Source organism: Hyperoodon ampullatus (genome assembly GCF_949752795.1).
Source record: "Hyperoodon ampullatus genome assembly, chromosome: 2".
In the NCBI taxonomy this organism is placed as follows: Eukaryota; Metazoa; Chordata; class Mammalia; order Artiodactyla; family Ziphiidae; genus Hyperoodon; species Hyperoodon ampullatus.
The window spans coordinates 158,877,252-158,903,964 of record NC_136915.1 but is presented as its reverse complement, the minus strand read 5'-3'; the positions used below and the strand labels follow the sequence as shown (position 1 = coordinate 158,903,964).

The 26,713-nt window shown below is 41.5% G+C and overlaps 1 protein-coding gene across 2 annotated transcripts in view; it reads left to right on the top strand.

Annotated features, from left to right (window-relative positions):
- The window catches only part of NPL (N-acetylneuraminate pyruvate lyase), a gene marked incomplete at both ends in the record, with an annotated part of 31,885 nt that extends 9,368 nt beyond the window's left edge, over positions 1-22,517 (top strand). Inside the window, 8 exons of one of the 2 annotated variants that reach the window (XM_079697071.1) lie at positions 3,258-3,315; positions 9,095-9,170; positions 11,189-11,281; positions 12,062-12,210; positions 12,338-12,384; positions 14,962-15,046; positions 19,289-19,328; positions 22,031-22,517. In XM_079697071.1, coding sequence (XP_079553197.1) covers positions 3,258-3,315; positions 9,095-9,170; positions 11,189-11,281; positions 12,062-12,210; positions 12,338-12,384; positions 14,962-15,046; positions 19,289-19,328; positions 22,031-22,215 — 733 coding nt within the window. Of the gene's footprint in view, positions 1-3,257; positions 3,316-9,094; positions 9,171-11,188; positions 11,282-12,061; positions 12,211-12,337; positions 12,385-14,961; positions 15,047-19,288; positions 19,329-22,030 lie in introns of those variants that run through there. The other variant, XM_079697072.1, reaches the window with a different exon arrangement.
- Between the last annotated feature and the right edge of the window lie 4,196 nt (positions 22,518-26,713).

The window sequence follows — 26,713 nt, the reverse complement described above, 5'->3', positions numbered from 1 at the left end:
AGGCCTGAGGTCAGCTTGTGGGAAGAGGAGCTGAGGCAGAGGAGGGCCCTTCCTTTCCATGTGGAAGGGCAGCCAGACACACCCGGCTCTCAGAGATCCCATCGGGAAACTGGAAACTGCCTCTTGTTTTATCTACCAGGCCAGGCCCTCCGGTTCCCTGTCCTTGGCCTGAAGGGGTGTGGAGCAGGGCCCTGGTGACTGGCTGCTGAGCTCTTAGACCTTCCGCTGAGCAGCTCATACTCCTTCCCTTCTCAGGGTGGGTCCTGGTGGTTATATCAGCCTGTTGCTTCCTTTCAGTTCTCTCTGCATGTGACTCAGCGTGCTTTCTGTGGTGCTTCCTCTTGTAGTCTTAGGGAGCTTTCTGCATCCTCTAAACTTCAGTGAGTTAATGTATTTGGTTATAACACTCAATTTGTGCCACGGTGAAACAAATAGGACAGCATCAATTCAATAAGCATGGCAATTAACCAAGCTTGATTTGTGGCCTGTTCTGCACTGTTATGCATTGTGTGTTATGCACTGTGCTGGCACTGGAGATATAAAACAGGATCTCTGCCCTCAGGTTGCTTACCATCCAATGGAGATGTCAGACCATGAAAACTAGCACTGATCCTTCTGATAAATAGTGTAAACAGGGATCAGAGAAGGGTGACTGACGGTGCCTTAGGTGGAGGCAAAGATTGGAGGTAAGTCTCAAGTGAGCCTGGAGCAGAGGTTGTCAGTGCAAAGCCCCTGCCCACTTTGGGGACCCTTAAATGGCTTTAGAGCAACTTGGATACTCTGAAATTATATGTCAAATGTGAATGTGAGTCCACGTATGCACTTTCTGGTGATCTTCAGTTTTCAGCTCATTTTCAGTCAGATTCTGGGCCCCAAAGGTTTAAAGACCACAGACAAGAGTGAGGAAAGAAGAAGGATAAGGGTAAACGTCAAGAAAAGCACCAGAAGGGCTTCCCTGGTGGCGCAGTGGTTGGGAGTCTGCCTGCCGATACAGGGGACACGGATTCGTGCCCCGGTCCGGGTGGATCCCACATGCCGCGGAGCAGCTGGGCCCGTGAGCCATGGCCGCTGAGCCTGCGCGTCCGGAGCCTGTGCTCCGCAACGGGAGAGGCCACAACAGTGAGAGGCCCGCGTACCGCAAAAAAAAAAAAAAAAGGAAAAAGAAAAAGAAAAGCACCAGAATCGGGAGGGATAGTGAAGTGGGCGCAGACAGAAAACCCTCAGAAGGGTCAGAGGGAGGTGAAGAGCAGATCCTGTGGTGGAAGGAAGGGTGCTTCAGAGAGCATCGGGGGAGCGTGGAGATTAAGAGCAGGGCCTGCAGAGCCAGACTGCCTGAGTTGGGTCCTGAGTCTGCCTCAAAGTAACTCTGTGAACTCAGGCAGCTCTTAAATGCCCTGTGCTTTGTCTGTAAAACTGGAATACTAATAGTACCTATCTTATGAGGCGCTGGTGAGGATTCAAGCAGTGCCACACATATAGTACTAAGTATTATATAAGAATTCACTGTAACTATTTGCAGTGGATGCTGTGTTCATTATAACATTTGTTATAATAATTATTAGATGCTGTGAGAGTCAGTAGGACTGAGAAAGCAGGAAATGACCAGCTAACCTCAGAGAGAGCAGAGCCAGTCGGGTCATTGTCACAGAAGCAGCTGCAGTGAGGTTAGAATGCTGCAGACACATGGCAGGGGAACCAGTGAGGGTAGCTTATTCTCACACAAAAAAATTTGCTGCTGAGGAGAAAGAGAAAGAATCATGGATTAAAGCAGAGGAAGCAAGATTAAAAGAAGGCTAGTTTTTTTTCTCTTAAAGCAGGGAAGTAATGAGCACGTTTCCATGCTGAAAGGACAGTGCCATTGGAGAAGAGATTAAAGAGAGTGGAGAACTGATGCCTTTGATGGCAGGTCTCCACGGGGGCTTGAAATAAACCCAAATGTAAGCAGAGTAGCTTTAGGAGACAGCTAAGAAGCTGGGAGGAACGCATAGACGGTAACACAGCTAAACGCAGAGGTGAGGAGGAGGAGAAGGGAGGGAGTCTGTGTGTGGAAGAATCTTTATCTTTGGTGTCTTGGAAGCGAGGACATCCGCCAAGAACAAGGGTTTGGGTGGAATTTAGAGCTTGAGGAGAAAAGTCAAGATTTGGAGCAGCCGCTGCAGTGACTTAGAAAGGGAAGTAAGTCATGGGGACCAGAAGGCTTTTGGGAGCCTCGTCCTCCTGAATTGGGAAATCACAAGTTTGTGCTAAAGCCACAGACCCAGCAGCTGGGTGGAGAGGAGGAGGGAATGCATGATTGTTTTAACCTAAGCCAGGAGATAAGGGTAGAGAAAGGTTTAAGGAGGTCATGCAATAAAGCTGCTGGTGAGGGTAAAGCAGACCAGCCAGCCATCTTTTCTCCTTTCAGAAGTCTTCTGTTATCCTTAACAAATGCAGACCTGATCATAGCACTTCCCAGCTAGGTCCCATTTTACCAAAGACAGAACAAGTCAAGAATCACAGGAGGACTCAATGCTTGGGCCTTAACAGGGATGTGGTGTCTCCATCCCATGAGGGCAGCATGTGTGTCACTCCGAGTCCCTGGAAGACTTGCCAGCATGACTGCATTCACAGCTGAGTTTTATTGATCCTACCCTCAGAAGACCAGTCTAAGTGTGGCCTCTTCCCATGGGGCCCCATGGAGCACCTCCAAAGATGAACACTGAGGTCTCAGAGAAAAACCTCACTCATGGCCAAATTCTGAGGACATACAAGATGGGGCAAAACTTTTCACAGTGAATTCCTTTCTCGTATGGCTGGTTCCTGGTTGTACTCTTTGAGGAACCTCTTTATTTTTATCTCCAACCAAAAATATCTCAGCTTTACACCTATTTCCATGCACATTGTCACCATAAAATGCAACATCTCTAACAATGCATAGTCAAAATATGGTACTTGAGTATTGATTAATCAGTTATTGCTTTCAAAATCCTATTGCTTATATATAGCAGAAACTAACACAACATTGTAAAGCAATTATACTCCAATAAATATGTTAAAAATCCTATTGCTTAGTTGAACCTTAAATTTTATTCCCTGGACATTTTTTTTAAATCCCTGATTAGATTAATTTTAAGTATACCACTGTAGAATTCTGTAGTCTTGAGATTGAGATTAGTCAGATATCAGCTAATTGCTAAAACCAGCACAAACCAAGGTAGCACAGCTCTTCCGTGTTACTATAAACTTCAAGTGATGCAACAGTGTTTTCTCTTTTGCAGATTGGATCAGATAGTAATTCATGTGGGAGCACTGAGCTTGAAGGAGTCACAAGAACTGGTATGTATGTGGGTCCGTCTGGGACAGACCACTTGAGGGGCCTCCATCTTTATGCTGGAATTAAAATCAATATCATTTTTGCTAAATATTAGATGCTGGAGAGTATAAGGTGTAGGACTGCAGGGAAGCCGACACAGAGCCATAAAGAGAGTAGCCCAAGGTGATAACTGCTGTAGCAGAGCGTTGAATAGGAGACAGAGGCACCCCTTCTTTTGGGCAAAGTAAGGATGGGTATAGAGTTACCTAGTTTGCGGGTAAGGAACAGAACTTGAGCCAACCTAAGTTTTCTCTAGGAAGTAAAAGGCAAGGCCATCTGCTGGGCATAAAGGAGATGGAAATGGGGTTCAGAAATGAGAAGTGGTAAAAACTGAGAATTGCTGCCTGGAGAATGGAAGAGAAAACTTAAACAGAAAAAGATTATCCTCACCCATGTTTATAGCAGCAATGTTCATGAGGTCGAAGCAACCCAAATACCCATGGACAGATGAATGGATAAAGAAAAGGTGGTATATACATACAATGGAATGTTATTCAGCCTTAAAAAGGAAGCAAATCCGTCTTGTCACATGCTACAATAGGGGAAGTAAGCCAGTCACTAAAAGACAAATACTATATTATTCTTTTTATACTATGAGGTATCTAAAGTAGTCAAATTCATAAAAACAGAATTAGAGTTAGTCCCACTAGGGACTAGGGGGAGTGGGAAAGAAGAGTTGTTTAAGGGGTATAGAGTTGGTCATCTGAGAAAAAGAAGCAGACTGTAAAACAAAGAAATGCATTTATTAGGGGTCTTTTTTTAAAAATTGAAGTATAGTTGATGTACAGTGTTAGTTTCTGGTGTACAGCAGTGATTCAGTTATATTTATATATATGTATATAGATATAGATATATAGATATATAGATTAAGCAGTTATTGCCTTCAAAATTCTATTGCTTGGTTGAACCTTAAATTTTATTCCCTGGACATTTTTTTAAATCCCTGATTAGATTAATTTTTAGTAAGCCACTGTAGAATTTAGTGAGATTGAGATTTTTTTTTTTTTTTTTTGGCTGTGTTGGGTCTTCATTGCTTCGTGGGCTTTTCTCTAGTTGTGGCGAGCCGGGGCTACTTTTCGTTGCGGTGCACGGGCTTCTTATTGCGGTGGCTTCTCTTGTTGCAGAGCATGGGCTCTAGGCGTGCGGGCTTCAGTAGTTGTGCTTGTGGACTCTAGAGCGCAGGCTCAGGAGTTGTGGCGCATGGGCTTAGCTGCTCCGCGGCGTGTGGGATCTTCCCAGACAAGGGATCAAAGCCGTGTCCCCTGCATTGGCAGGCGGATTCTTAACCACTGCGCCACCAGGGAAGTCGCCGAGATTGAGATTAGATATTAGCTAACTATTAAAACCAGCATAAACCACAATAGTGCAGCCCTTCGTGTTACTATAAACTTCAAGTGATGCAACAGTGTTTTCTCTTTTGCAGGATCAGATATATATATATATATATATATATATATATATATATATATATATATAAATATATTCGTTTTCAGATTCTTTTCCATTATAGGTTATTATAAGATATTGAATATAGTTCTCTGTGCTATATAGTAAGTCTTTGTTGTTTATTTTATATAAAGTAGTGTGTATCTGTTAATTCAGCATGGATGGACCTAGAGAATATCATACTAAGTGAAGTAAGTGAGGCAGAGAAAGACAACTACCATATGATATCACTTATATGTGGAATCTAAAAAAAAATGATACAGATGAACTTATTTACAAAGCAGAAACAGACTCACAGACATAGAAAACAAATTTATGGTTATTTGGAGTCTTAGAATTACAATTCAGGGAGCACAGATTCCAGCAACCACCAGAACAGTGTCCCCTCTGGGAAACAAAAGGCAGGAGTTTTTAAAGGAAAACAGAGAAGCACACTTAGTTTCCAAAAGTTTTTTGTGAAGAGTTGTGACTGGAAGGTATGTATTTTTTTTTTCCTGTTACAATTTATTGACTCATCAAGTGTGTTTCACTTGTTATCAGTAAAGGCACACTTCTGCACAGTTCCGCAGGATGCCTTTCTCAACAGAGAGCTTCTTCTTTTTTTTTTTTTTTTTTTTTAAGTCAGCAGGGTCAGCACAGTTCACAGTTGAACAGGATGGAGCCCTAAAGTATAAAATGGAGTTCCTGCTGACAGCTCCTTCCAAAACTTTCAGATCTGCAAGATGAAAAAGTTCTAGAGTTCTGTTTCACAACAATGTGAATATACTTAACAGCAGTGAACTGTACACTTAAAAATGGCTAAGATGGTGAATTTTTTTTTATTTTTATTTTTTGGCCGCACCGCGTGGCTTGCGGGATCTCAGTTCCCCGACCAGGGACTGAACCCACGCCACGGCAGTGAAAGCCCGGAATCCTAACCACTAGGCCACCAGGGAACTCCCAGTGTTGTGTTTTTCTTGGTCACAATTTTGAAAAATAAATTTAAAAGTAATTAATTTTTTTAAAAGGATTGCCCCAGTGGTGCTAAAAACCAACCAAAGTTGTAAGTCATAAATTTGTCATACCACCACTCCACACAGGTGTGGAGATTTTCTCCTGGGTACACTCTTCAACCAGAACATAGGAACAGGAACGCAAAGACTGGATTGCTCTGGATTTAGAGATGAGCAGGTTAGGTGGAGTAATGTTGTGGCGAGGGAGGAAGGAGTTAAAGTTGCTAGCAGAAAAGTAAACCATTTGGTGGTTTTGAGGTCTTTGTGAATCAAGTAAGAAAAGAAAGCACAAAGATGTTGTAGCTTGGACTGTTGACTGAAAAAAAATGTACAACCTAAAAGATGAGAATTATGTTTTATTCAGCAGACTTACTGAGGACTTAAGCCTGGGATACAGCCACTCAGCAAGCTCTGAGGGACTGTTCTAAAGAGGTAAGGGAGGAGCCTGGATGTATAGGAGTTTTTGGCTGAAAAAAAAAAATGTAGTTGAACATCAAAAGATTATTGCTAATTACAAAAACACGCATCTCAAGTTAATGATTTTAGTTTTTTCTTGTATGGGAAGGTGCAAGAGATCGGGCTTATTGAAACCATTCCTTTGATATGCATGTTTTTCTCCATCCTGAGTTCCCTTTAGGTCGCACCGACCTGGTGCCTACGGTGGCTGATGGCTGTTTGGCCGAAGCATCCTCTGTTTACTGAAATTGCAGGGACATTCTTTGTCCACATAACCATGTCCTCAGAATTTAGATATTCTAATTCCAAAGAGCGCAGTGACTTGATCTAACCCCAACATCTTCTTGTGGGTTTTGTTTGATTCTGTTTCCTATTAATTGAATTTAGAAATGGAATGTATACTGTATACTTGCAAAACTGCAATTCAACACTCTTAGGCAAGCCACTAGGGAAGACGTGATTGCTTAGTAAGCCTAGAATCAGAACTTGGAAACTTGATTTATCCTTTTTACACTTGATTTGTTCTTAACAGTAGATCTTTCAACTGTGGTAGTGTAATGGAGGGAATCTCTTTTTTTCCTTCTCTTTTCAATTGCTTTCTTCTATGCGTAATGTGAGTTTTAAAATATTGTCGTGTCATGACATGACAGACGGTGTCAACCATGGGGTTCAACACTAGAATAGTATAAAGATATTCTTAGTATAGAGATAATCCCCTGCTAAAGGGATAAACCCCTGCTGTGGGATAATCTTGCCAAGGAGACAGTAATATTGGCACCTGCTTAGACATAACTCTCCATTGGATGATGCTTGAATGAGCACTGCCATCAACTGTCTCTGAAGTGGTTTCTTTTCCTTCCTTTCAGCTAAGGTTACCCTACTACTCTTGTCCTAAACAAGGTGCTAAATAAATGATTCAAATATATCACATTCCAATCCTGTGTCAATAAAATCCTATCCAATGTCTTGATTGTTCTTTGGACTATATCCCAATCTCTTTTTGACTCTCCTACTTTACTTCTGCAGAAAGTTAATCACCTCTATTAGATATAGATATCACTAGCTTAAGTCTCAGAGGAAAGCCGTTTTTCCCTTTTAGGTAGTGGGGCATGTTTTAAAGCAATCAACAGCATCTACTGAGTCCTGCTATGTGCTCAGCACCGCGACTGACCTGAACACAAGAGTCAATAAGATCTGACCTCTGCCCTCAGGGAAGTCACTCTAGTTGGAGACCAGTAACGATACACAACTACCTCACAATGTGTTAGGTTTAAGTACTCTACTTGAAATAGATAAAAAATATTATGAGGGCCCAGTGGGAGGAAATGTTCATTTTTTCTGAAGGAATGTGAGTAAATATCAGAAGAATAGTGCAATGTATCTTCTGTGATATGTATAATCTTTTTCTTCTCAGCCTTTCTCAACTGCATTTCCAATCTGTAATATAAATTTTAAAATATGATTATTATATCTTTGAAGAGGAAAGACAGTATCATCCAGTGGGCTGAAAACTAGAAGAGAAATGACATCTGCAAGTTTCTCTATAATTAACAGTTATAGTTTATCAAAATGAACTGCTCATGTCTCCTTAGCAAGTTTTTTTTTTGTACTGACAAAGTCTGCAGAAGAATAAGATTAAATACACAGCTCACCTCCACCAGGGGTCTCTACTTTGCAACCTGGGATTTTCCTGGTCATGACATTTATCATTAAATGTGGTAATTTTCCACTCTCTAGTGGTACATCAGTTGGCAAATTTGAAGAGTTTGTTGTTAACCTCTAGTATCTAAGCTGTAGGTGAATATAACAAATCGTTTACTCCAGGATGGTTGTGAAATTGTGATCTATAACAAGAAATAGATATTTGGTCTTTGTCCCATTTCTGGCACAGAGCTCCAAAACCCTTGGAATTCCCGGAGATGAGAACAATAAAGGTGTCTCTTGTTATGAGGTGACCTTTAGAAAGCACCTAAGGATGGGGGCTGGTTGCCAAGAGTATCAGGCATGAAAATTAGGGAGGTGGAACTTTCAGTTAGGGTTGATATAATCAACCCTATGTGAACCAATCCCCAATGGCCAGTGATATAATCAGTCATGCCTATGTAGTAAAGCCTCCATGAAAACGGCAAAGGACAGATTTCAAAGAGCTTCCAGTTTTGTGAACGTGTGGAGATTTGGGGAGGGTGGTGCACTCGCACTGAGAGAAGACATGGAAGTGTTGTGCCCTTTCCCCATGCCTTGCTGTATGCATCTCTTCTATCTGGCTGTTCCTGAGTCATATCCTTTTATAAAAAGCCAGTGATCGGGCTTCCCTGGTGGCGCAGTGGTTGAGAGTCCGCCTGCCGATGCAGGGGACACGGGTTCGTGCCCCGGTCCAGGAAGATCCCACATGCCGCGGAGCGGCTGGGCCCGTGAGCCATGGCTGCTAAGCCTCCATGTCCGGAGCCTGTGCTCCGCAACGGGAGAGGCCACAACAGTGAGAGGCCCACGTACCGCAAAAAAAAAAAAAAAAAAAAAAAAAAGCCAGTGATCTCGTATGTAAAATGTTTCCCTGAGTTCTGTGAGCCTCCCCAACACATTAATTGACCCAAGGAGGGGGTTGTTGGAACCTCTAATTTATAGCCCATGGGTCAGGAGCACAGGTGATAACCTGGCATTTGAAATGGGGGTAGGGAGCTAGTCTTGTAGGACTGAGCCCTTAACCTGTATCTCCAGATAGATAGTGTCAGAGTTGAGTTGAATTGTAGGAAACCCAGCTGGTGTTTGAGAATTGCCTTTTAAGGTGGAGAAAACCCCACATTCACACACATCAGAATTGGGACCAATGGTCTTCTTTCTTCTTTTAAAGGCCCAACATGCAGCAAAAATAGGAGCCGATGGCATCGCTGTCATTGCACCTTTCTTTCTCAAGCCATGGAACAAAGGTAGGTAGATAGGTCAAAACGCACAGTGCTGTACATGGTCCACTTCTTTATGCCTTCATTCCAAATGGTTGTATATAACTCATGAAAGTAAAGTCTTATGGACTGGAGGCATGAAGTTGCAATGGTACAGTAGTTCTCCGGAATATTCAGCCTCCCTGGACCCATAAAAGAGACGAAAAGACTCCATTAAAGGACTTCAGCTCTTTTGTCAAGTAATCTGAGTAGGTCATCCACCAAGCCCTGGGTCAACCTACAGGTGCCTGTGTTTGGGTCAGGTGTCCACTTTTGGCCAATCAGTTGCATATAGTGTCAGAGTCACATGGCAAAGCATGAGACCATTTTTCTCAACAAAAGAGGAATATAAGTAATGGGCATTTTGAGACTACATGTACTATTCAAATTTGAGTAAGTGATGAATTTGAAAAGAGATTTCACAGAAATATCCATTGTCTTCCAAAATATCAAATCATTGTTTTCTCTATGGAAACTATTTGTGGTTTCCAGGTATACTGTGTCTTTTTAATCCTTTTGATTAGCAAAAATGCAGTACAAATTTTAAAAGGATTAAAAACAGACAAGATGGGGCTTCCCTGGTGGCGCAGTGGTTGAGAGTCTGCCTGCCGATGCAGGGGACACGGGTTCGTGCCCCGGTCTGGGAAGATCCCACATGCCGCGGAGCAACTGGGCCCGTGAGCCAAAATTACTGAGCCTGTGCGTCTGGAGCCTGTGCTCCGCAACAGGAGAGGCCGCGATAGTGAGAGGCCCGTGCACCGCGATGAAGAGTGGCCCCCGCTCTCCACAACTAGAGAAAGCCCTCGCACAGAAACGAAGACCCAACACAGCCAAAAATAAATAAATAAATAAATAAAGCAAACTGTCAACAAGTAAAAATAAACACTATTATATAAAAAAAAAAAAAAAAAAAAAAAAAAAACAGACGATGTTATTCACATGCATGATTAAATAAATCCAAAGCTAAATGTATAACAGGTCAAAATCATGAAATATTACCTGTTATCAGTAAAATAGTCATTAATATTGGTAAATAATTTAAATACTGCTATTTGGGAAATTTAGAATGAACATTTTTAAAGTTTTTTTCAGATGGTTTTTAAAAATTTTGCATAAATACGTTTTGCATAAGACAAATGAAAAATAACAAATAATACGCAATAATTTTGTCAAATATTTATTATCACAGTATTCAAATGTGTTCATAAGCTTCTCTCCCACTATTCAGTGGCATCCAGATGTAAGCAATTCTGCTGGATTTATTTATCATCTGTAGTAATGTTGCTGCTGAAGCTCAAATTGGATGATGTAGAAAATCCCAATTCCTCAGTAAACCAGAGTGAACTGTCTTCTGATATATCTGAATTTCTCTCCAAAAGGGAAAGGTACCAAACTCTGGTTGAGATGTGCCACTACCTTTATGACTTCCCATTTTGAGCAAATGTTGTTTATCTTTTTGTTGTAGGATTTACTGTTACAACTTTATTCTGATCTTAATGCAAAGTCTTTGCTGTTCACTGACCACACTTACCCTTCTGGGTAAGAGGAAAAGGATTCTGCCTGATGGGCTTCTGATTTTTGTAAGAGTATTTCATGAGCTTCTCTTAATATGTGGGAAGATTTGCACCCGTTTTTTAATAGTTCTTTAGTATGGTAGGAAACTGATCCTCTTATTTTGGCCTTTCTACAGAGAAGAAAATAAAACTTTGAATAAAGTGAATTGCAAAGACATTGCAGTAGCAGTCTCAGAGATGGTAAGAGTGGTCAAGAATTTTTGGCTTCCAAAAAGGATGGTTGCATTTCATTAGATGGTTCTTTTTTTTTTTTGGCTGTGCGGCCTGTGGGATCTTAGTTCCCCGACCAGGGATCAAACCCATGCCCCCTACATTGGAAGCGTGGAGTCTTAACTACTGGACCGCCAGGGAAGTCCCGAGGTTCAGTTTTTACTGGGGAAAGCCAGTGTTTTACACTTGTTCACACCATGACTTTTCCTGCTGTTCTTTCAGATGTCCTGATTAACTTCCTAAAGGAGGTGGCCGCTGCTGCCCCTGCACTGCCGTTTTACTACTATCACATTCCTGCCTTGACAGGGGTAAAGAGTAAGTACTGCTTCTTTTCATGTTTCTTCACCTTCACCTCTCACATCGTACCCTATTTCACTAAGAAACCCCGACTCCACCCCACCTCACCCTGTATCACGAAAGCATAAGACTGTTGACTAGATGGTTCCAACAGCTCCAAAATAAGTCACTCTTATCAAAAATAAGTCAGCCCTTATCAATCATTGACACCACCTTATAATGGAAGATTTTTAGATATGAAAGATGAGTTGACCCCTGCGTACTTGTAGCAGACAACTTGTGTCTGTCACACATACCCCTCCGTCTTATGTGGGAAGACATAGCCTGTAAGCCCCACTAAGACAGGGATTGGGTCTACCTTGTACCCTACTGTGTTCTCAGCACCTGGCGTACAGGAAAGTACTCCGATCTCTTCTCACTTTTCCTTTAGGTTTTCTTTTATCATTATCGTACTTCTCCAGCAAGAAGATCGTTACAGTTAGATGAAATTTATTAGGAGGTTATTTTTAAAATGCCATTCCTTTCTAACTTCCTTAGAAGAAAAAATAGAAGTTGTGCTTCATAAATATCCATCTATTGTCTTCAAGGAACAGAAGATTTAGGGTTACAATTTGATAAGTACAGAGGAACTAGGAGGCAAGGGCAAGTGATTATGATGTTCAGTATGTTCAATCTGCAGCCAGTTGCAGCTGAGAGCAGCCCCCGGCAGCTCAGTGCAGATGTGTGGCGCTAGATGAGATGTTCTCTGTGATTTTCTGGGGGTGTACCGGTGAATGAGACATTTATTGTTTTGAACAGTTCGTGCTGAGGAGTTGTTGGATGGAATTCAGGAGAAGATCCCCACCTTCCAAGGGCTGAAATTCAGTGACACAGATCTCTTGGACTTCGGGCAATGTGTTGATCAGAATCGCCAGCAACAGTTTGCTTTCCTTTTTGGGGTGGATGAGGTAAGTTTCCCCCTGGCATATCCCAGCAGGTTAGTTTCCCTCTGCAACAATTGATGTAGCTGCTTAAATAGTAGCATCTTTTCTCTTTTTCATCAAAGTTAATAACTCTTTGTCTGTTTCTGATCAGCAACTGTTGAGTGCTCTGGTGATGGGAGCAACTGGAGCAGTGGGCAGGTAAGCTGGACTCATTTTTCCCAACGCTTATTAGTGTAAAATCCCCCACAGAGGCAGTCATCACCTGCGCAGTTGTATTTCTTGCAAGTTCACCTTTTCTAATAGAAATTGCCTTTCTTTGCCACATTCTCTTAGTGAAAAGGAATGAACTAGGGCTTAGCACTTTGTTAGCGACTCAGTCACTCTTAGAAGAAGCATCTGTTGCAGTTAGGGGGTGAGGCACAGAAGCTGAGAGCATGCACAGAACTTCTTTATCAGAAATTATTTGGTTACAAATAACAGAAAGCCATTCAAACCAGCTTATGTGAAAGAGGGTAAGTTATTATAAAATACTGGGAAATTTCATAAAACCCAAGGGGAGGAAGTGCAGTGAGGTCTCAGAGAAGATGAGAACCTAAAACTGCAAAGCTCTCAACAGCCAAGGCAGATCGTTCTCCACCTGTGGTCCTTTGGACATCCCTTTATTTGCCTTTCTCTCCAGATGGGCTTTCCCTGCTTCAGCATGCATGTGGCCAGTCATGGGGCCCAAATGGGGCATCTCAGGATATCACTGGATAGCACTGCCAAGTCAGGTGTCCATGTAAGGTCCAGTCAGCTGCAGCTAGGAAGGTAGAATCATGTGGCCTGATGTCTGCTCAGCAGAAGTCCTAGGGACGTTTAATTTGGCATGTCCACTGCACACGTTAACCTAGTTCAGTAGCAGTGTGCCTGCAAGCAGATTGACTGAACTATTTACATTAACTGAAAGTGTATTTCCTCCCTGTGGGAAAAGTACAGGGGAAGCAAAGTAATACTCATAGCATATCTTGGTGAGCATGGCTTTGATGAAGAGTAGTTGGGTTGGATGTAATGGTAAGTAATGGTTTGTTCACTGAGCCAGGATGCCTGCAACATCCATCATCACTGCAGGCCATTTCCTCCAAGGTAACCTGAATGCCTGGATCTGCTGACCTTGGAAATTCTTAACTTTTTAGACTTTTTTTTTTTTTCTGGCCTCCATACTAGGCATTTTTATTCTGTCAACAGAATCTGAAAGCAAAGTACATTTGATTACACTTCATTTCTCCTTAATTATGATCACATTCCTCTCTAAATGAGGATACATCTGAGACCCCTGGGATTCAAATTAGAATATTCTGAAACCCCTTAGACATTCATGCACATATTGTGACTTTGGGTGTTTCACATCTGCAGGTAACTTATCTCAATGATTATATTTTATTCTTCCCTACATTTTTACAAGAAGATAATGTGAACTTCACGTTCTCGGAATGCCTTGTATTGACTCCAGGGACTACATTTATGAAGTACCAACAATATTCTGTTCCTGGTACACCAAGATGAAACCCTTTTCTGATCATGAGTTACTGTAGGAGAAGTCATTAGAAACTGGGGAAACATCTTTGTTCTGAATTTCTAGAACCTTCTACCTTGCTGGTTTCTCTAAGAATTCAGTGATTAGTCTAAGATATTTGTCTTTATTGGTGGAGTTAGAGATTCTTTTTTAAGTCAGCAAGAACATTTTATGATATCAAATAACATTCTCATCTCCATTTTTTCTGAAATGTAATAGAATAAGCAGTATGAAGGGATGGAAAGCTTCTCGACAACTGTGTAGCCCTTCTTTGAGACATAGTTTCTTCACAGCAAAATGGAAACCACACCTACCTCACAGGGCTTTGAGAGGATTAGACATGGTTTATGTCAGGCACCCGGAATACAATAGTCAATAAATGGTCCTCGTATTATTATTATCCATATTAATATTATTATTAGAAGCTAGTCTCTGGGTAACATATAACTTGGCAAAGCATTTAGGTAATCTGCTAGTATTTGCCCCTTTTACTGTGGTGCTACATTCACCCAGTTCCTCAGCATAGGGTTTTTAGGACCCACCTCAGATACTACATTTTTAAAAAAATTTTTTATTTACTTATTTTTGGCTGTGTTGGGTCTTCGTTGCTGTGCGAGGGCTTTCTCTAATTGCAGCGAGCGGGGGCCACTCTTCATCGCGGTGCGCAGGCCTCTCACTATCGCAGCCTCTCTTGTTGCGGAGCACAAGCTCCAGACGCACACACTCAGCAGTTGTGGCTCACGGGCCTAGCTGCTCCGTGGCATGTGGGATCTTCCCAGACCAGGGCATGAACCCGTGTCCCCTGCATCGGCAGGCAGACTCTCAACCACTGCGCCACCAGGGAAGCCCTCAGATACTACATTTTATCCACCGTTCTTACCTAGCGTTGCACCTCTGTGTGTGCCCTGGGCCAGGTGTTGCCTTCAATCACTCCTTGCCAAATACACCTTTGTCTTTCACTTTTTTTCTTTTTTCTAACTTTACCCTTTTTCTATTTTTCTCCCTTTTCTTTATTCCTTTTGGTGTTCTCTGCATCCTCTGCACTGCTTAGTGTTGCTGGAAAACTCAGAACTGAAGACACCTGATCCTTTAATAGATTAGGGCCTAAAAATAGACTTCTGGAAGGCTTGGTAGATTTTTCCCTTTTGAGCATTAGAGGGGTTTGAAGAGCTGGACCTTCTCGCTAAGTTATTGATCCTGCAGATGTGCTGTTTTCTTTCCAGTACCTATAACTACCTGGGAAAAAAGACAAATCAGATGTTGGAGGCTTTTGAACGGAAGGACTTCTCCTCGGCCCTGAACCATCAGGTTAGCTTTCTTTTCCCTTCATATAAGTCACAGCCTTTTTTCTTTCCCACTTGAGAATTCTTATTTTCTCTCATCAGCATTCCTACCACACCTGCCCTCCTTAAGATTGCCTAGCTGCTGCTTTCTGTATTTTCCTTCTTTTTCTTGTTTAAAACCAAACCTGTGCCCATTATCCATGTTTCCTGCATGTCTCATCAGGACAGGCCCCACACAGGAATGACTCCTTTCTGTTCCTCCTAGAAATGATCTTATTTTTAGTCTACATTCAAAGTATTTTTATGACTGTGAAATAATGGTGGTAGATTTTTGGGGAAATGACCACATGCCATCCCCTTGAGAACTTCACACCTGAGTCACCAGAGTATATAAGGAAGCTATGAGGCTGGTGATCTAAAAAGGGGAGACTTAATCCAAAGTCAGAGCAGGTCAGTCCTCTTTGCCCTGGAAATGTGCTGAGAACTGAAAACATTCACCAGGCAGGAAACAAGAGCCGAATAGGTGATCCAAAGGGAGACACTGGCTTTGAAACAGGAAGAGAAAAGCAGCAGGATCTGAAGTGTTCCAGGGAAGACCCCTGGGGGAAACGGTGGCTGCTGTCAATGTTACAGGGAGGACAGCCTAGCTGTCCAGAGAAGGAAGAGCCTCACCGAAGGGTAGAACCAGTCCCACAGCTGGTAGTGTGTATACGTTAGGTAAACAGAATAAGGTGGAAAGAGATAGGGTGGGCACTACAGAGAGACTTCTAGAGGCCGAGAGGCCCAGGAACTTTCAGGATCATAAAAGTGACTGAGAGGAGTGTCCCAAGAAAATGAGTGACAATGAAAGGCATAAGCAAGATCAGAGCAGGTGGTCAGTCCCAGTAAGTTTAGATAAGGGATCTTTTGAACAGGACAGGCCACCATCAGGGCAATCAGGAATTACAGAGCAGAAGCCACAAAGCATCCTGGAGGTTTGAGGGAGTGACCTGAGCTCCAACCAAGAAGAGAACAGGAGGAAGCAGTTGCCAGCAGTGATTAAATACATCCCTACCCTTTAGCCCTGAACACTGAGCAAGCCTAAATCTACTTCCTACTTAACTTAAAGTTTAAATAGCTTGTTTAATATTCACCTTTATTCAGCCCCAGACCAGGTGAAGCTGGAAGCAGGAACAGCATAAGGACATAGGAAGCTATGTCAACTACATTAAACATTGGCAAGACTTTGGTTTAAATTAAGATATGAAATTTGAATTGTGTTGACTCTGCCATCTCTTTTCTTTTTTTTAATTAGTTAATTTATTTACTTATTTATTTATTTTTGGCTGCCTTGGGTTTTCGTTGCTGTGTGCGGGCTTTCTCTAGTTGTGACAAGCAGGGGCTACTCTTTGTTGTGGTGTGCGGGCTTCTCATCGTGGTGGCTTCTCTTGTTGCGGAGCACAGGCTCTAGGCATGCGGGCTTCAGTAGCTGTGGCACACGGGTTCAGTAGTTGTGGCTCGCGGGCTCTAGAGCGCAGGCTCAGTAGTTGTGGTGCACGGACTTAGTTGCTCTGCGGCACGTGGGATCTTCCTGGACCAGGGCTTGAGTCCGTGTCCCCTGCATTGGCAGGTGTATTCTTAACCTCTGCGCCACCAGGGAAGTCCCTGCCATCTCTTTTCATATACAATTTTCTTTTTCCTAAGTTTCCCAGAAAAAATTATTTCTGAAAATTTCAACCTGTTCTGAGCTGAATGATGTGAAAATCGTAGGATGGAGTAAACTGTGAAACAGGTGTGATACGGAACCTTTCCACTTAGTTGTTTCTTTTATTGGCTGATTCAATTTCCATCTCTTTTTCTTTTTTTTCTTTTAGTCCTACTCAAATAAATCATCCCACCCAAAGTAGTATTGGTAAGCAGTTTAGTTTACCACATTCTGGTTTTTCTTACAGAAAGCAAGTGTGAGCAGGTCTCATTTACTCACTTATTAATATACCATGGGCTGAACTGAATGTATAATTTCAATAAAACTGGTCTCTGCCCTAAAGGAGTTTGCAGTCAAGTGAAGAAACAGATAAGTAAAAAGTTAGGACTAAACTTACTCATTCTCATGGACTTTATTTTTGGCTGTGTTGGTCTTCGTTGTGGCGGCGAGCGGGAGCTACTCTTCGTTGCGGTGCGTGGGCTTCTCATTGCAGTGGCTTCTCTTGTTGCGGAGCACAGGCTCTAGGTGTGCAGGCTTCAGTAGTTGTGGCGCATGGGCTCAGTAGTTGTGGTGCACGGGCTTAGTTGCTCCGTGGCATGTGGGATCTTCCCAGACCAGGGCTCGAACCTATGTCCCCTTCATTGACAGGCAGATTCTTAACCACTGTGCCACCAGAGAAGTCCATCATTCTCATGGACTTAAATGCCATCTGTTATATTTACAAAGTGAAATGACACATGTACAGAGATATTCCTTATAGCATTGTTTTTACTAGCAAAAGATAGAAACAGCCCAAATATCCACCCATAAGGAAATGGTTAAATACATTATGTTTGAGTTATTTAATGGAATTATATACAGCCCTTTAGAAGGATGAGATACTTTTTTTTTTTTTTTTTTTTTTTTTTGCGGTACGCGGGCCTCTCACTGTTGTGGCCTCTCCCGTTGCGGAGCACAGGCTCCGGATGCGCAGGCTCAGCGGCCATGGCTCACGGGCCCAGCCGCTCCGCGGCATATGGGATCCTCCCGGACCGGGGCACGAACCCGTATCCCCTGCATCGGCAGGCGGACTCTCAACCACTGCGCCACCAGGGAGGCCCGGATGAGATACTTTTATATGCACACATCTGGAGAGATCTCCATGATATATTAAGTGTAAAAAAAGCAACAAAGTAGAGACTTCTGAATGTAATGTGCCATACTTTGTGTGTTAGGGAAAAAAAGAACATGTGCATATCTGTTTGTAAGGCTTGATATCAAAATTTTATTCTGCATTGACTTTTTTATTACTAGTATACAATTGATTAAAATAACATAAAAGTAAAATGTTATTGAAAATGCATCTCTTGATGAGATGAATGGGAATCTTTTTTTAAGAATTGCTTCATGAATTTGTAGATGAATATCCTTTAATGCTAGGATGAGTTAAAGTTCAGCATCAATACTATTTCTGTTTTTTGCTTTTATAGAAATAAGTGCTGTGATACCCTGTTTATATATATTAGTAGATAAGAATGGAAGAAACTTTGGTATAGCAATGTCACTCAGTTCTTTGAGCAGTTTTTTTTTTTTTTTTTTTTTTTTTTTTTTTTTTTTTTTTTGTGGTACGCGGGCCTCTCACTGTTGTGGCCTCTCCCGTTGCGGAGCACAGGCTCCGGACGCGCAGGCTCAGCAGCCATGGCTCACGGGCCCAGCCGCTCCGCGGCACATGGGATCCTCCCAGACCGGGGCACGAACCCGTATCCCCCGCATCGGCAGGCGGACTCTCAACCACTGCGCCACCAGGGAGGCCCTCTTTGAGCAGTTTTTGAGTCATATGCTTGATCATTTAATGATTTTCAACTGACAACCTGAATCACATTAAAAGCAAAGTTGAAAGGAAAAAATTGAAAACCCTATGATTCTTTAGAGGACTTGTTATCCATTAATTAAAGGAATCACTCTGTCAGCTCTCTTTGTGGATGCCAATACCAACATTTTGATTTGCTCCTTTATTTGGTTCCCAGAGGTGTCCCAAGGCAGTGATATAAGAGGTATGTCTTTGTTTTTTCAAAAGTAGGAGAAGGACTGTGAAAAGGGAAATATAAAAGGATAAGCCACACCTCCATTATGTGCAACTTCTTATTTTGATCAATTTTAGAAATAGCACTTATGGAAGTTGAGGGTCTAGAAATTGCCATAAATCTTAGCCTTGACCAAGTGCCCCTGAGGTATCTTGGAAAGTACCCTAGAGGTTAGAGTACCCCAGTTTGGAAACTGCACTAGCTGATAAGTTTACCTCTGTAACCTAGGTGGGTAAAGGTTACCTTCCCCATCCTAACTCTCTATTGTACAATTCCTTCATTGGAGCTTCTTTTCTTCATGGGCTCATTTCATAAAAGCTTATATATATGAAAAGATCCTACCTTATCCTGGGTAGATCTCAGTCATCCTCACTTGGCTGTTCTTCTCCACTCCAACGGACCCTCAGAAAACTAAGGTGTGTGGACTTTTTAGTTTGGGGTTTCTGCAATTTGACCTCTAAATTCTTTAAATTATCACAGTTTAGCAATACTGACTATAGATTTGTTTGTTCCTTTCCAGTTTTGTATTCAGAGATTTATCAACTTTGTGGTCAAACTAGGTAAGTTTCCCGCTTTGTCTCCTACTGGAGAGTGTAAAGGAAATAGACTTTCTTTGAGGGTTTCAGAGAAGGTGATGAGGGACTTTCATCACTTTCTCTGAGGGTTCAACAAGAACACCTTTTAATCAGCTGCAAGCAAAGGTTTATTCCTAATACTAACTTTCAGGGCCAATCCTATAAAGTGGTGAAGTAAACCTAGTTGGAAGGTCTTGGCAACCTTCTACAAATCTCTCTCCTCCATCTTAGCACTTTGTTCACCTCCCCACTCTGCTCACACACCATTTTTTTTAACCCCTTCTCTCCTACACCATCAACACTCCCTCCCTTTACTTGCCTCTGCTCATTAAAATTCTACTACCACACTATAACTGATTTAAGCCTAAGTGTTTAGAGGAAGGCAGTTTGAATACAGATCTTACTAAACTGTGAATGACTGACAGCTCTCCCCAGAGTATCTGCAATTTTAAAAGAGTTTATTAACACAAGTAAGCTTAAATGGATGGAGGTTTGAATAATATGACAATGTAAAGTTTGAGGGAAATACAGTGAATTTGAATAGAGAAACCTCTCCACAGTCTCCTAAGTCTTATCCCATAACAAATGATAAATGCCACTATTCACTCCACTTCTGCAAGAGATTGGCCCTTCCCGAGGACCTGGGTCAAGTCCAGGAAGAGTTTTAGGTTTATTCTTGGCAGACCTCCTACCTTCCTTTCAGAGCCTTTCTGCCTCTTCCTGGCAACTCCTCCCAAGCCCTAAGCACCTATTATGTACTATGCCCCTCATTCTCGCAGGGTTTTCAGCCAGCTCTTTATCCTTCAAAGATAATGCTTCCCATTTGCTTTTCCACTTTGATGATTTTTGTCATATTTGTGTACCACCAGTACTATTATTACCTAATATCATTCCCTCGTCCTAAGCAATACGTCTCACAAAATCGTGGGTTTAGCATATGTTCCTAAAGTGCATTAAAGTAGATTTTGAACTACTGCTAGTTCTATAGTTTTTTGAAGAACTAAAAGTTTACCTGTACATGTAAGATCACTTTGCATACCAGCAGTGATTCTGCAGTAGTTTTGTAAAGTATAGCTGTAAGGTATTAGCTGAAAGGATTTACTCTTTTGCCAGATTTTTGGCATTTTAAAAGAGGCCTCTTGAAGACAGTTTTTATGATCTAAAAGAACATATCCTTAAACAGCTCATTTCAGACTTCCTTGGGGGTTGGAGTTTTCATGGTTTAGTCAAAGAAAGACTTTTTTTTTCTTTCAGTTTTTTTGAGATAAAATTGACACGCAGCACTGTATAACTCTGTTTCTGTTTTATCATGTTTGTTCATTTTTTGTTTTTTAGATTCCACATATAAGTGAAATCATACAATATTTGTCTTTTTCTGTCTGACTTATTTCACTTAGCATAATACCCTCTAGGTCCATCTGTGTTGTCACAAACAGCAAGATTTCATTTTTTTATGGCTGAGTAATATTCCATTGTATATAAGAGAGACTTAATCTTAATGAACATGATAAAGCCTTATCATGAAGGTAGCTCTCAGTCTTCCACCATTCATAATAAACCTAGGAGGGCCAATTTCATCTTCAGAGACAGCTGTTTTCTGGAGAATCCATTGTACTCTAGGTTGTGAGTTGTCCCATCAAATGATTTTACATTTGCCTCTGCTAGGACACTATAGTTTCATCAGTTCTAACCAGTCTTTATGTATATTTCTTAGTATGGTTCCTGTACCAAGCACATAATGCAAATATGGATCCAGCATTCATATATGGCACAGGCTTGGGATTTCATTTATATGATCTTTTTCCTTCCACACCCTGGCAGAACATGCTTCCTTGCCTCTCAGGCCAGTGGGCCAGTTTTTTTTCTATTGCTTTTCAGAGAAGGCTGGCTTTTTTTTTTTTTTTTTTTTTTTTTTTTTTTTGCAGTACGCGGGCCTCTCACTGTTGTGGCCTCTCCCGTTGCGGAGCACAGGCTCCAGACGCACAGGCCCAGCGGCCATGGCTCACGGGCCCAGCCGCTCTGCGGCATGTGGGATCTTCCCGGACCGGGGCACGAACCCGTGTCCCCTGCGTCGGTAGGCGGACTCTCAATCACTGTGCCACCAGGGAAGCCCTGGCTACCAATTTTATGTGGGGAGTTTAATTCCAGCTCTTTGCTGTGTACAGACTCAAGGCTTCATCCTGCATTCCTGCCCTAGTCTAAAACAGCAGCATTGAGTCATAAACTACCTTAAATAGTGCATTTCTCAGGGACTTCTTAGATTTGTTTGAACTAAATTGCGACCTAGTGACCAAGTCCTACATCATTCAACCCACAACAGTGTATCCCTGAATCAGATTATCCTCATGGACCACTGGCTTCAGCTCCTTCTTACTGCTCTGACCTCTTTATTCATGATACGTCTCGTTCCTCCTTCTCCTTCTGAGGTTGACTTTGAGTCTCACTTTGTTTTGTTTTACAGTTTGTCAATTTGTTAAAAAGTTTCCAGCATTTCTAGATGTTTAAAGCAGGAATAGGGATTTCCTACATCTTCTCAGTCTGCCATATTGACAAGAAATGTTCCCATCTTTTAGTTCCACTTTATCCTGTTATAGTAATCACTGTAAGAAAATGATCTCTTCTTTCGAGTGTTTGTGGCAAAGTGGACAGTGCCAGCCATGTTTCCTCATTTATTTTTTCCTGTCTAGGTTTTGGAGTGTCACAGACCAAAGCCATCATGACTCTTGTCTCTGGGATTCCAATGGGCCCACCTCGGCTTCCACTACAGAAAGCCTCCAGGGAGTTTACTGATAATGCAGAAGCTAAACTGAAAAGCCTAGATTTCCTTTCTTTCACTGATTTAAAGGATGGAAACTTGGAAGCTTGTAGCTAGTGCCTCTCTATCAAATCAGGGTGTGTACGTTGAGATATAATCCACTTTGAATTCATTTCTCAAAAACTTTTTAGATGAGTTTGAACTAAACTTTCCTAGTAAATGAAATCTTGCATCAATCAACAAGTATTTAAATACCTACTATGATCTTTTAAGAGTTTTAATTTGTGAAGGGGCAAAAACTCTAAAAGGAGTTATGAGCCCAAAGTCATTCAATATTTCACAGAATTTTGGTTGGAGAAATTTTTGCATAAATGGATAATACGGAATCAAGAGGAAAATTGTAATTGATTAAATTCCATCTGCCTTTGAGAGCTCCCGTTATCTTGATTTCTGGTTGTTAATCCTATTTTAAAGTTTTCTACTTTTAAACCACCATAGTGTACTTTCATTTTAATAAATATTCATTTGGAATCTAGGACAACTCTGAGCTATTGCATTTAGGCAGACATACTAACTTTAATGCCAAATTACAGTGTCACTCAACTATGCACAACTGTTAACAAACCAGTTCACTTGGCTGCTCAGTCTAACTCTATAATATCTGCTTTCGGATTAACTGCGATGTCGCAGTTTTCCCAAAAAACATTGGGTTAGGTGAAGACTTGCTTCAGTTACTATAACTAAAGGGCCATTAGGGTGGTTTTCACATAACAAAGGAAAGGCCTTCCCCAAAGATGAATTCAAGTCTCTAATTGTTGCTATAGAGAACTTCTCAAAGTTTCAAAGAACCAAAGAGCTCTCTGCTCTGGGCACCACAAACTTCCCCTTTCCTCACTGAGAAGAAAGTGTCCCTCAACAGTGCCCTGAATTATTGGAAGTGAAAGCCAGCATCCCTTCTGCCGTGAGCCCAGGGGCTACTTACTGTTATTTCCCAGTCACATTTTCACACAGTCACTTTTCAGTGATAAGAGATTTAGGGAGGACCTAAAGATTTAACTTTAACTTTCTCTTCACACCTTCTTTACTTTTTTCTTTCTCTGGACTATATAACTGGCTGCTCAGTCTCCTCTCTAGCAAACCCTGGTACATGCCTTCCAGTAACAAAGTGTACTGATGGTCAATCCTTAGTGATTTTAAACTGGACTATCCAGTTTAATAACTACCTAAGATTTTATTTTGTTTCTTATCTAATTAGTCTGCTCATTGGCAGAGGAAAAGTATTTGAAATTCATATCAGTTTACTCTATTTTTTAATTTTTAAAAATTAAAAAGAAAATGTTTGCAAAATGAGAATTTGAAATGATCAGTGGATTTAATTATCTTTGCTACCCTTCTCTTTATATCTCCTCACTCCTTTTTTACCCAGGAATAACACACACTGTTTTCTCATATTTCTCTCACCTTTAGGAGTAAGGTATCTGAATTAGAAATTGAACCACAGTGACTTATGTGAGCTTATATTCTACCTCACTGAAACTTTTCTCTATAGCCGTTAATTTCCTGAAAGAAGAAAAGTGAGGTTTTTGTTAGTCTTTGGTTCTGAGGATGTCATATCCCTACTTAATGATACTAAAGCCAAATTAATTTTTCAGTGAAGATAAATATTGGATATCCACTAAGCAATGAACTCTGCTTTTCTTTTTTTGCTCTTCTGAAATTAGTGCTTGGAGAGCTTTTAACATGATTAATGAGATCTTGTGAACACAAAGATAGTTAAACAAAATGACCAAGGGCTGAGTTTAGCTCTATGTATTTTAACATCCAACTCCGTAGAAACAAGGGACTTCTCTGGTGGCTCAGCGTTTGGGACTCCGTGCTCCTAGTGTGGGGGGCCTGGGTTCAATCCCTGGTCTGGGAACTAGATCCCACATGCATGCCGCAACTAAGGAGCCTGTGAGCCGCAAATAAGGAGCTGGCCTGCTGCAACTAAGACCCAGTGCAACCAACCAGGGAAGCACAAAAGAGAAAACCATTCTACAATTTAATACATACAGTGTCATTAGTGGTTTTTTACAGTTTTCTTTTGAGGATAATCTACTGAATTTTTCTGCCAATGACATTTCAGAGTGAAGTTGTCTTCAGGAGTAGATTTCCACAGAGAATCAAGAGTATAACAGTCCAATATATTTTACAGGTGATACCTGACAGTTTATGAGTAGCTGCAAATCATTTTTTTCCCCATTTTTTTCCAAAGTCTTGGATGATGAACAGGAATCATGACTTTCACCACCACTATAGTGCTCATATAAAGTTTTAGCAGCTTTCAAAATGGAGTTAGGAGAATTCAGGCCAACAAGTTGGCCCAGAACATATTTCATTTCTTCAGTGGTTCCCTTAGCCATCTGGTTACCTGGATGAGTTTGAATCTGAATATATGGATGTGCCAGGAGCTCAGGAGTGGATACCCTCTGTTTAGGGTCCCTTATTAAACAACATTTTAACACATCTTGAAGAAGGTATAAATGGAAAATAGGGAAAGGTGTTTAGCAACATCACTGGGAAGCCTGTGCAGAGTGCACCTAAATGCAAGTCACATCACACTAATTTGTTTGTGTTGGCCTTCTAGAGGAAGGAAAACCATTAGAAAACTTTTCACGTTTAAAAAAAAAAAAAAAGAGGGGCTTCCCTGGTGGCACAGTGGTTGAGAGTCCGCCTGCCGATGCAGGGGACATGGGTTCGTGCCCCGGTCCGGCAAGATCCCACATGCCATGGATCGGCTGGGCCCGTGAGCCATGGCCGCTGAGCCTGCGCGTCCAGAGCCTGTGCTCCGCAGCGGGAGGGGCCACAACAGTGAGAGGCGGCCCGCGTACCGCAAAAAAAAAAAACAAAAAAAACCAAATGAATGTTATACAGCAGTGGGTTGCTAATAATGCCTTTAAACAAAAGTAAAATTTTGGAATATTATGAATTTACTGTTATCTTTGAATTTAGTGTTTAATGTTAAAACTAAAGTAATGACGTGAAATATCTTATTTATCACAGTACTAAAAGCTGATTTTTAACATCTTTTCCAAAGTGGAAATCTGAGATTAGTTCATTGGAGATGGTTGGAAGGTCAAAGTGATTTCAGGGACTGGTTTTGTTACTGAGTCCAACGGCACCTCTTAACCAGTGTTATCCATAAGATTCCAGTCCAAGGAGTAGTAGAGAGTTGGGTTCAATATAGTATGAAATAGCAAACAGTATAACATGGTTTTGTGGGAGGCAGGGTTGGCCTTATGCTTCTATGTCTGACCTCAGGCTGTGTGGGTTCAAGTCCCAGCTCCACCACTTACTATTTGTGTGACTACAGCATTATTTTTTTAATATAAATTTATTTATTTAATTATTTTATTTCATTTACTTTTGGCTGAGTTGGGTCTTTGTTGCTGCTTGCGGGCTTTCTCTAGTTGTGTTGAGCGGGGGCTACTCTTCGTTGCGGTGCATGGGCTTCTCAGTGCGGTGGCTGCTCTTGTTGTGGAGCACAGGCTCTAGGCACACAGGCTCAGTAGTTGTGGCACACGGGCTCAGTAGTCGTGGCTCACAGGCTTAGTTGCTCCGCAGCACATGGGATCTTCCCGGACCAGGGCTCGAACCCGTGTTCCCTGCATTGGCAGGCGGATTCTTAACCACTGTGCCACCAGGGAAGTCCCTACAACATGTTATTTAACTTCTCAGCCATTCATTTATCTCATTGATAGCATGAGAATTATAATATCTATCTTCTGGGGTTATTATAAGGATTACACATATGAAGAAGGTCTTAGAATAGTGTCTGGCACATCTTAGGCACAGTGAAGTGTTAGTTATTGTTAGTTTTTATAGCTATCCAAGGCATTCGGTGTATGTTCTTTATACAACAGAGAGAAGCATTACATTGCTGCTAAAGCTTTTAACTCAATAGGTGCCAAAATAAAGTCAAAAATGATATGAAACCCAAGAATTGAAATTTGCATTTATTATTACTGGAGTCCAGATCATAGTGCCACCCTCAGATTTTTTCGTAGGTTGGGAATTTCTGACTGTGCTTCTAACAGCAGAGGATGGGGAATGGAAAATATCTGTGGGTTCTTGAATGATCCATGTATCACTATTTGGAACAAACAAAATGAGAGAATGACTTTTGCTAAGTGATTTCAGAGGAACAAGCAGGTCAAAGAGGCATAGGTGAAACAAGTCATCATCATTGAAAGATCTGAAGTATTTATGTGTGTATGGGATAGGAAGGTATGTGACATGACTTTTTGTTTTAAAAATGTCACTCTTGAAGCAGTGTGATGAGTAGATTGGAAGACAGACTGGGAACAGGTAAACCGTTAGGTGGCCTATTGTGATAGGTAACCAGTGGTGGAGCCACTAAGGAAGTGGCAGCAGGGATGGAGGGGAGGGAATGGAACGAAAAATATTTAGAAAGAATCAACAGAACCTAGATATGGAAGATACAGTTGGCCCTCTGTATGCGCGGGTTCCACATCCAAGGATTCAACCAACTACAGAAGGAAAATACTAAAAAAAAAAAAAAAAAAAAATTCCAAAAGGTTCCAAAAAGCAAAACTTGAATATGCCACATACTGGT